This window comes from Grampus griseus (assembly GCF_964374135.1).
Source record: "Grampus griseus genome assembly, chromosome: 10".
Taxonomy (NCBI): domain Eukaryota; kingdom Metazoa; phylum Chordata; class Mammalia; order Artiodactyla; family Delphinidae; genus Grampus; species Grampus griseus.
The window spans coordinates 39,235,466-39,245,326 of NC_139004.1; the positions used below are offsets into that span (position 1 = coordinate 39,235,466).

The window sequence follows — 9,861 nt, forward strand, 5'->3', positions numbered from 1 at the left end:
TTCCCCTCCTCTAATTTTTGGTAGAGTTGATGTTAGGATTGATGAATTGGATTGATGTTAATTCTTCTTTAAATGTTTGGTAGAATTGGCCAGTGAAGACATCTAGTCCTGACTTTTCTTTCTTGGGAGGTTATTGATTCCTGATGTAATCTTCTTGCTTATTACAGGTCTGTTGAGAACTTCTATTTCCTCTTGAATAAGTTTTAATAATTTGCATGTCTTTAGGAATTTGTTGATTCATCCAGATTATCTTGTTTGCATATAATAGTTCATAGTGTTCTCTTATAATCCTTTTAATTTCTGTTTTCATTTCCGGTTTTAGTTATTTTCATCTTCCATTTTTTTAGTCAGTCTAACTAAAGTTTTGCTATCTTTTCAAAGAACCAACTTTTGATTTTGTTGATTCTATTGTTCCCCCCATTTAATTTATTTGTGCTCTATATTATTTCCTTCCTTCCTTTAGTTTGCCCTACTTTTTCTAGTTCCTTAGGGTTTTTTTTTTTTTTAAGCTACTGAACTATTTTATTTTTCTTTATTTTTTTGGCTGCATCGGGTCTTAGTTGCAGCATGCATGATATTTGTTGAGGCATGTGGGATCTTTTTGTTGTGGCATGCAGGCTTCTCTCTAATTGTGGCATGTGGGATCTCTCTCTAGTTGCAGCGTGCAGGCTCCAGGGTGCATGGGCTCTGTAGTTTACCACATGTGGGCCCTCTCACTGAGGCACACGAGGTCAGTAGTTGTGGCATACAGGCTTAGTTGCCCAGTGGCATGTGGGATCTTACTTCCCTGATCAGGGATCAAACCCATGTCCCCTGCACTGGAAGGTGGATTATTTACCACTGGACCACCAGGGAAGTCCCTCTAATTCCTTAAGGTTTAAAGTTTGGTTGTTTATCTGAGATCTTCTATTAATGTAGGCATTTACAACTGTAAATTTCCCACTGAGTACTGCTTTTACTATATCCCATAAGTTTTTGGTATGTCTCAAAGTATTTTCTATTTCCCTAGTGGTCTTCTTTAATCCACTGTTTTTTTAAGAGTGTGTTGTTTACTTTCTGCATATTTGCTAATTTTCCAGTTTTCCTTCTGCTACTGATTTCTAGATTAATTCCATTGTGGTCAGGGAAGATGCTTTGTATGATTTTAATCCTTTTTAATTTATTGAGAGTTCTTTTATTACCTTACATTTATATTAATAAGAGATATTGATCTGTAGTTTCCTTTTGTGTGTTTGTCTGGCTTTGGTATGAGGGCAATGCTGAGTTAGGAAGTGTTCCTTTTCTTTCAATTTTTTGGAAGAATTTGAGAAGCATTGGTATTAATTCTCCTTTAGATTTTTGGTAGAATTAATCAGTGAAGCCATCTGGTCCTGGTCTTTTCTTTGTTAGGAGGTTTTAAAATGTATTAAAATTTGTTTTGTGGCCTAACATATGATCTGTCCTGGAGAATACTCCACTTGTACTTGAGAACAATGTATATTCTTTAGGACGAGTGTTCTTTAAGTCTTTTAGGTCTAGTTGGTTTATAGTGTTTTTCAAGTACTCTATTTCCTTATTGATCTTCTGTATAGGATATTCTTTCCATTATTGAAAGTAAGGTATTGAAGTCTCCAACTATTAGTGTAGAACTGTCAATTTCTCCCTTCAGTTTTGTCAATATTTGCTTCATATATCTTGGGACTGTGTTGTTTGGTGCATATATAATTGTCATAACTTCTTCATGATTTTCCCTTTTTATCAATTTAAATGTCCTCCTTTGTCTCTTGTAAGAGTTTTTGACTTAAAATCTATTTTGTCCAATATTAATATAGCCACCCTAGTCTCTTTTGGTTATTCTTTACATAGAATATCTTTTCCATCCTTTCACTTTCAACTTATTTGTGTCTTTGGGTCTAAAGTGAGTTTCTTGCCAGCAGCATATACTTGGATTGGATCTCTCTCTCTCTCTCTCTTTTTTTTTTTAACATTTTAAACTGTTTCTAAGTGTACAGTTCAGTGGCATTAAATACACTGTTATGCAAGCATTACTACCATCCATCTCCAAAAAGTTTTTCATCTTCTCAAGCTGAAACCCCGTACCCATTAAACAATAGCTCTTTATTCCCTCCCACCCAGCCCCCCCGCCCCAGCCCCTGGCAACTACCATTCTACTTTTTATCTATATGAATTTGACTACTCTAGGTACCTCATATAAGTGAAATCATACCTTATTTGTTCTTTCGTGGCTGGTTTCTTTCACTTAGCATAATGTCTTCAAGGTTCATCCATGTTGTAGGTGTGTCAATATCCCATTGTACATATGTACCATATTTTGTTTATCCACTTACCTGTCGATGGGCACTTGGGTTGCTTCCACATTTTGACTATTGTGGAGAATGATGCTATGTATTTGAGTATACAGATATCTGTCTGAATCCCTGCTTTCCATTCTTTGCAGTATATACCCAAAAGTGTAATTGCTGGATCATATGGTAATTCTATTTTCAATTTTTTGAGGAACCACCATACTGTTTTCTGTAGTGGCTGCACCATTTTATTCACACCAGCAGTACACAAGATTTCTTTTTTCTCTACATCCTCACCAACATTTGTTATTTTCTGTTTTGTTTTGTTTTAAATAATAGCCATCCTAATGGATATGAAGTGGTATCTCATTGTAGTATGATTTGCATTTCCCTAATAAGTAGTGATGTTGAGCATCTTTTCATGTACTTATTTGGCCATTTGCATGTCTTCTCTGGAGAAATTTTTTTTCAAATCCTGTTAGATCATTTTAAAATCCATTCTGCCTTTTTTTGTGATAGAATATACATAAAATTTACCATTTTAATCATTTTGAAATATACAAATCAGTGGCATTAAATACATTCATAATATTGTGCACCTATCACCAATCTCTGTCTTTTAATTGGTGAGTTTAATCCATTTACATTTAAAGTGATTACTGATATTGAAGGACTTACTTCTGCTATAGTTCTGTTTTCTGTGTGTGATATCTTTTTCGTTCCTTAATCCTTCCAGTACTGACTTCTTTTGTGTTTGATTTTTCTCCTAGTATGTACCATTTTGATTTCCTCTTCATTTCCTTTTCTATATATTTCCTACTTGTTTTTGTAGTGGTTACCATGGAGATTACAATTAACATCCTAAGATTAACAGTTGATTTATCATCAGAAACCCCAAAGGCTAGAAACCAGTAGAATGATATATTTAAAGAACTGACAGGAAAACACAAACAAAAACCTGTCAACCAGTAATTCTATATCCAGAAAAATTGTCCTTCACAATTAAGAAGTTCAGACATTCCCCGATTAACAAAAACTAACAGCATTTGTTTAGTAGACCTGCCCTACAAGAAATGCTACAGGGAGTCATTCAGACTGAAACAAAAAGGCACTAGATAAAAGTTCACTGATAAAGGTAAGTACAAGGTAAATATAAAAGCCAGTATTATTGTATTCTGGGTATGTAACTCTTTTCTGATTCTTACATGGTTTAAAAGACAGATGCATAAAACAATAATTATAAATCTATGTTAATACGCATGCAATATATAAAGATGTATTTGTAACAATACCAACTTCAAGGGGGACATAGAATTGAATAGGAGGAATTAATGTATGCTATTGAAGCTTAAATTGAAGCTTAAATTGAAGCTATAAATTTAACCTAGATTCCTATACATTTATCTATTTCTTAGGTGAGCTTTGGTAATTCGTGTCTTTCCATCTATTCTTCATTTCAACTAAGTTATTGAATTTATTGGCAAAAAGTTGTTCCTAATATTCCCTTATTATTCTTTTATTATCTGTAGAAACTGTTGTGATCTTACCTCTTTCATTCCTAATATTGGTGATTTGTATTTTCTCTCTTTTTTCCTGATCAGTCTGGCTACAGGTTTATCAATTTTGTTGATCTTCTCAAGAAGCAGCTTATGGTTTCATTGATTTTCTGTTTTCTATTACATGGATTTCAGCATTGATCTTTGTTATTTTCTTCTGTACACTTTGGTTTCAGGTGGAAGCTGAGGTCGTTGACATATCTTTCTTTTTTTAAATAGATATTTAGTGCTATAGATTTCTCTAACAGAGATGTCCCACAAATTCTGATACACTGCATTTGCATTTTCATTCAGTTCAAAATAATTCCTAATTGATCCAGAGGTGTGTTATTCATTTTCCAAATAGCTGGGAATTTTCCAAGGATCTTTTTGTTATTGATTTCTAATATAATTCCACTGTGATCAGAACACACACTTCGTTATGACTTGAATCCTTTTTAATTTATTGAGACTTGTTTTATGGCCCATAATATGATCTGTCTTGATAAATCTTCTGTGTACACTTAAGAATATGTATTCTGCTAGTGTTAGGTGGAGGATTCTATAAAGGTCAAGTTGGTTGATAGTGTTGTTCTAGTTTACTACATCCTGGCTGATTATTTGCTTGTTTCATCTATTATTCAGAGGGTAGTACTGAAATCTCTGACTAAAACTGTGATTGTTTTTTCTTGGAGCTCTATCCATTTTTGTGTCATGTATTTTGAAGCTTGCTTATTGGGCACATGAACATTTAGAATTGTTATGTCCTCAATTAATCAACCCCTTTGTCATTACAAACTGAACTTTTTTTCATCTCTGGTAATATTCTCTGCTCTGAAATCAACTTTGCCTGATTTTATTATAGCCTTCCCAGCTTTCTTTTGACAAGCATAAACATGGTGTATCTTTTCCCATCTTTTTGCTTTTACCCTATTGGAGTCTTTATATTCAGAGTACATTTCTTGTGGGCAACATGTAATTGTGTCTTACTATTTTATCCATTCTGATAATCTCTGCCTTTTAATTGGGTTATTTTATTATTATTATTATTTTGGCCATGCTGTGCAGCATGCAGGATCTTAGTTCCTCGACCAGGGATCAAACCCGTGTCCCCTGCAATGAAAGGATGGAGTCTTAATCACCGGACTGCCAGGGAAGTCCCTTAATTGGGTTGTTTAGACCATTTACTTTTAATGTGATTATTGATATATTTAGGTTTCAGTTTATCATCTTATTTGTTTTCTGGTTGTCTCATCTCTTCTTTGTTACCCTTTTTCCCCCTTATTTTGGATTACTTGAGAGTTTTTAATTCTATTTTATCTCTTTTGTTGACTTACATAAAATAACTTTGTTATTTTAAGGTTTACATTATGTGGATTTAACTTATAACAGTTCATCTCATCACAGGAACAAACCAGGCCTCAAATGCAGTCCCAGAGTGGCTGCCAGAACACAGCTGTCCAAGGAAGAGGGGCCCGCCCATCATCCCATTCTGCCTTACCCTTGGTGATCACACCAAGGGCCTTGGGAAGTCATTACACCACTCAGGGCCTCAGCTTACTCACTGTAAACTGAGGTCGTCCCAGCTGCCCTGCCTACCTTGGAATGGTGTTCTGTCCTAGGAGTAAAGACCCTGTGCCTTTCCACACACTGGCCTAGCTAATGCAATCACTAGGCCTGCTCCAAGGACCACTAGACCCTCTAGATATGTGGTTGGAAGTCCTGAGGATGGGAACAACAGTTGGGTGTGTGGTCAGCCAAGGGGGCCTGGGTCTAAAACATACTACTTGATCCCTACTTCCTTGTAAGGTGAGGGAGGCCCTGCCTGGGGAGGTGCCTCCTTCCTCTGCCCTCAGGTCTAATAGAAGACTCTTATGGGTGGTCTCCCTACTCTCCAGACTCAAAGGCAGAGAATACCAGGAAATCTACCTGGAGCCTTCAGACCCAAGCTTTTCTCTCATTCCTTTCCCTTTATCTGATTCCCCAGTCAGATGGTGGTGTCTGGAGGCAAGAGGCAAGTTCCCACCTGCCCTCTGGTTCCTAATTGGGTCATCTCTGCACCAGACCTGCTCTCATCTAACCACCTCTGGAAGGACTTGAGGAAACTGAGGCCTGACCAGACAAAGTAGCTCAACCACATCCATGCCATTGGCTGTCTCTGGCAAGAATAGGGTGACCCAGGAAATTCCCTGGTGGTCCAGTGGTTAGGACTCCAGGTCCAGTGGCAGGGGGCACGGGTTCGATCCCTGGTGAGGGAACTAAGATCCTGCATGCTGGGCAGCACAGCCAAAAAAAAAAAAAAAAAAAGAATAGGGTGACTCACAGCACCCCTGTATCTCCAGTAGCACTTGAGGACCCAGGAGGGCCTCAACCTAGTTCGGCTGCCACAACCTTTATGTTCTTGGGTGTTTTCTATCGCCTGCCAATCTGGAGTTTTCCCAATTGTGTGTGATTCTGGTGACGGAAAGGTAGGTGTGGTACAAAACTATACACACACAATTCGAGGTAACTAGATTCACATGCAGTTGTAAGAAATAACAGAGATCCCTTGTACACTTTGCTTAGCTTCCCCCAATGCTAACTTTTGCAAAACTATAGTATAACATCACAACCAGGATACTGACATTGGTAAAACCCACTAATCTTATTCAAATTTCCCCAATAAGTGTGTGACATTTTTAATTGTCAGACGACCGAAGCTTCAACTCAAGCTTACCTACTTGTCAAGTTACCTATGACCCAGAGGAACTTCACCTCGCTGCTCCGTCTGTGCCCTGGAAAACCGGAAAGAGGCTAACAGGGAACTTAAAATTCTGGGCATGCTATGTGCTAGGCTCTACCCATGTCATGGTTTAATCCTTACAGCAGCCTGTTTTACCAATATTAAGAGTGAGGCGCAGAGAGGGTGGCTAGGTGGGTGGACCTGAGGTCCAAGGCTGGGCAGGGGCTACCCCAGGCCTGCCTACACACTCTGAGCACTGCACAGAGGGCCAGTCTGCGCCGCTAGGAGGTCTAGAGGGCTCAACAAAGCCCTTGCGGGGCTTTGGAGGCCTTGTGAGGCCTGGGCTAAACGTTAGAGCGTGACTGGGCTCCAACCAGAAGTGCGAGTAAAGCGGACGCCAGGCCTCTCCCTGGAATGTGAGCTCCCAAGCGCGGCCGCATAGCAGGGGTCCGCCCCGGGGTACGCCGGGAAGCCGCGCGCGCCCCTCCCCTCTCCGCCCCTCCCCGCTGCGCAGCCCTCGGCTGCCCCCTGCCGTCACAGGGTGGACCCCGCAGCCCAGGCCGTCTCGGCTCGGCGCCGCCAGCACCCCCGGCCTCCGGATTGGCCCCTCCCGAAGCCTCCGGGCCTTCTGCCTGCCGCCATCGGATTGGCTGCACCCTGATACTGTGGCCCCGCCCATTTCCCCGGGTCCTTTGATCACGCGCCTGACGGCTCTTCCGGGGCCCGGGAGCCAACCGAGGGCGTTCCTTTCCGGGCTGCATCGGCGGGAGGTAAGGCTTGGCCGGGTTGGATGGGCTGCAAAGCGCGGGTACAGGTCCACGCCTCGGGGTGTTGGGATGCCAGGAGGCCCGGACCCCTCTGTGCTCCCCCTAAGTTCCCTTCCCCTGGCCTGAGCCTCCCAGCGCCGTGGGAACTACCTCCCGCTCTCCGTTGCTGGTCCGCATCCTAGGAACGGCCTGTCACCCTCCCTACCTCGGCATGTCCCCTCTACTATGGGACGGGCATGCGACTGGGTAAGCCCGGAGCCTCCACGGGTAGCGGGACGGGTAGTTCATACCTTGCCCTCCGATAGAAGCCCAGGAGAACCGGGGTCAAGGACCTGGGTGTATCTGCGTGCAGCCACCCGTGGACAGTCTCCTTGCATCTGTCATGGGAGCTGACCCTCTCCACTTCCTTCTGTCATTCCAGGCCAGGAGGGGAGGGACCCGGGCGGAGCCCCGAGTGGGGACCAGGGGGCGGTGACATCACCTCGCAGATGCAGTCCAGCCCTGCCCACTTGTGTCCACCCTGGCACATGAGACCGATGGGGGAGACGGTGCCCAGGCTATGCCTGGCGTGACTCCAGGGACAAAGAGGGCATAGGACCTATATAGACCGAAGTGTGGGCACTGGACCCGGGCCGAGATGGTCTCCTTCAGATGCTCCCACCTCACCCCTAGGCTGCAATGCAGGACCCTCATGTTTTAACCTAATATCCCCATTTTGCTCCACTGGATAGCTGCTGGCAGTCCAGTACCCCAGGAGGCTGGGGCAGGAGCTGGGAACCTACATCTAACCTCTCCTCAGGAATTGATATCTGCAAATGTTTGGCCAGCACCTGAGCTGAGCCCCCCCCCCCCCCCCGATGTGGGGATAGGAGCTGGGCAGGACTCAGGCCCTGGTCTGGGCCTCCCTTTGGTGCCGTTTACACCCAGGACTTGCTGAGAGTCCCTGGAGGGTTAAACCCAGCACATTGACCTGGAAGATCCCTCTTCCCAGTGCCTGACCTAAGTTTTCATATATTACTAGCTCTTGGGGAGGAATCCGGAGCCTGAGTGGAATTGACAACCTCCTTCCTCCTCCCCAGGGAGCCCAGTGGAGGCGCCCTCCCGAGGCAGTACTACTACTGCCCATGCTGACTACCCAGCCCTCTGGCTGCCGATGTCATGAGTAACACCACAGTGCCCAATGCCCCACAGGCCAGCAGCGACTCCATGGTGGGCTATGTGTTGGGGCCCTTCTTCCTCATCACCCTGGTCGGGGTGGTGGTGGCCGTGGTAAGGAACCCCCCACATACATACCTACCTACCCACACCTTTGCGAAGGCAGGGCTGGGTGGGCCTGGTCCAGCCTGCACACAGCATCTCAGCTGTCCTGCTGTTACGGGAGAGGAGGGTGTGGAGGTAAACCCCTGTCACTTGTGGGCCATCCTGGGCTCAGCGGCCTCCACAGTGCTGTGTCTCTGTTACAGGTAATGTATATCCAGAAGAAAAAGCGGTGAGTGTCCCTGCCCCCCCGCACCACCTCCCCCAAATTGTGCTTAAAGTTCTTCCCATAGGATCTGAGATCCCTGCATACATGTAAGATGCTCCTCAGCCGTTCAGACACAAACCTGAAATTCCCTGCACTCCCGTTAGGTTTTCCTGCCCAGACATGTCTTGTTAGAGCTCTAGTGTGCCCCTGCCAGGGGGAGTAGAGACAGGGCAGTCAGGTGTCTGAAGAAGGGGAGTGGGTCCCCTGGGCTGAGCCCCCTCCCATGCTCCCCAGGGTGGACCGGCTTCGCCATCACCTGCTCCCTGTGTACAGCTACGACCCTGCTGAGGAGCTGCACGAGGCTGAGCAGGAGCTCCTCTCTGACGTGGGAGACCCCAAGGTGAGCACTCTGGGGACAGCGAGAATCAGCAGAGGTGGGCCTGCTCTATTGATACCCCTGAAGACAGAGCCTGGTTCTGCTCTCAGCCTTCCCCATGTGGGCCGTGGCTAGTGGGGTGCCTCCTCCCAAGTTGTGCTGTGGACTGTGCCCTGTGGTGCGGGTCTCCTCCCCTACAGGTGGTCCATGGCTGGCAGAGTGGCTACCAGCACAAGCGGATGCCCTTGCTGGATGTCAAGACATGACTTGAGCCCCCTGCCCTGCTCTTCAGAACCATGGGGTCCTGGAACATCCAGGGCCCTGCAGCCTGCTGCTTCCCCCAGCTCCCCCTCCCGGGTACTGGGTCTCCATTCCTCCTCCCATCTGTCTCCAGTCCTAAGCCCTGCATAGCAGTCAGCCCCCACTGTCACCTCACTCCCTGCTAGGCCTTCAGTCCTTTGTGGGCTGAGCCTACCAGCCACTCCCAGGAGCTAATGGGAATTTTTCCTTCTGGGGTGGAAGGGTGGCTGGGAGACAGGGTGGAGCTTTGCCCTTCCACAGGCACCACCTTTCTCTAGCCCTCCTTGACTTGGCTTTGGAGCTGTTCCCATGGTGACAGGGCCTAATGTATAATATTCGGTATATATATTTTGTAAATAAAACGTTTTGTGGCTAGGGGTATAGTTGACTTCTTCAAGAGGGGCTTAAGTT

The 9,861-nt window shown here is 44.9% G+C and overlaps 1 protein-coding gene across 2 annotated transcripts; it reads left to right on the forward strand.

The window, feature by feature from the left end:
• The first annotated feature begins 7,267 nt into the window (after nt 1-7,267).
• SMIM29 (small integral membrane protein 29) lies at nt 7,268-9,825 on the forward strand. 2 transcript variants are annotated; one of them, XM_082664673.1, is made up of 5 exons: nt 7,268-7,312; nt 8,389-8,578; nt 8,773-8,798; nt 9,069-9,174; nt 9,351-9,825. In XM_082664673.1, exons 2-5 carry the CDS (start codon nt 8,468-8,470, stop codon nt 9,414-9,416), a joined length of 309 nt encoding a protein of 102 aa, XP_082520799.1. In that variant the 5' UTR covers nt 7,268-7,312; nt 8,389-8,467; the 3' UTR covers nt 9,417-9,825. The 2 variants fall into 2 exon arrangements, with proteins under 2 accessions (XP_082520799.1, XP_082520800.1); XM_082664674.1 differs by lacking the exon at nt 7,268-7,312 and adding an exon at nt 7,490-7,555.
• Nucleotides 9,826-9,861: the final 36 nt, after the last annotated feature.

What these genes read in the sequence shown, in the direction of transcription:
- SMIM29 (XM_082664673.1), top strand. Translation starts at nt 8,468, where the DNA reads ATGAGTAACACCACAGTGCCCAATGCCCCACAGGCCAGCAGCGACTCC. An exon ending in TATATCCAGAAGAAAAAGCG is followed by an intron (nt 8,799 to 9,068) that starts GTGAGTGTCCCT and finishes CATGCTCCCCAG; the next exon opens with GGTGGACCGGCTTCGCCATC. An exon ending in CTGACGTGGGAGACCCCAAG is followed by an intron (nt 9,175 to 9,350) that starts GTGAGCACTCTG and finishes CCTCCCCTACAG; the next exon opens with GTGGTCCATGGCTGGCAGAG.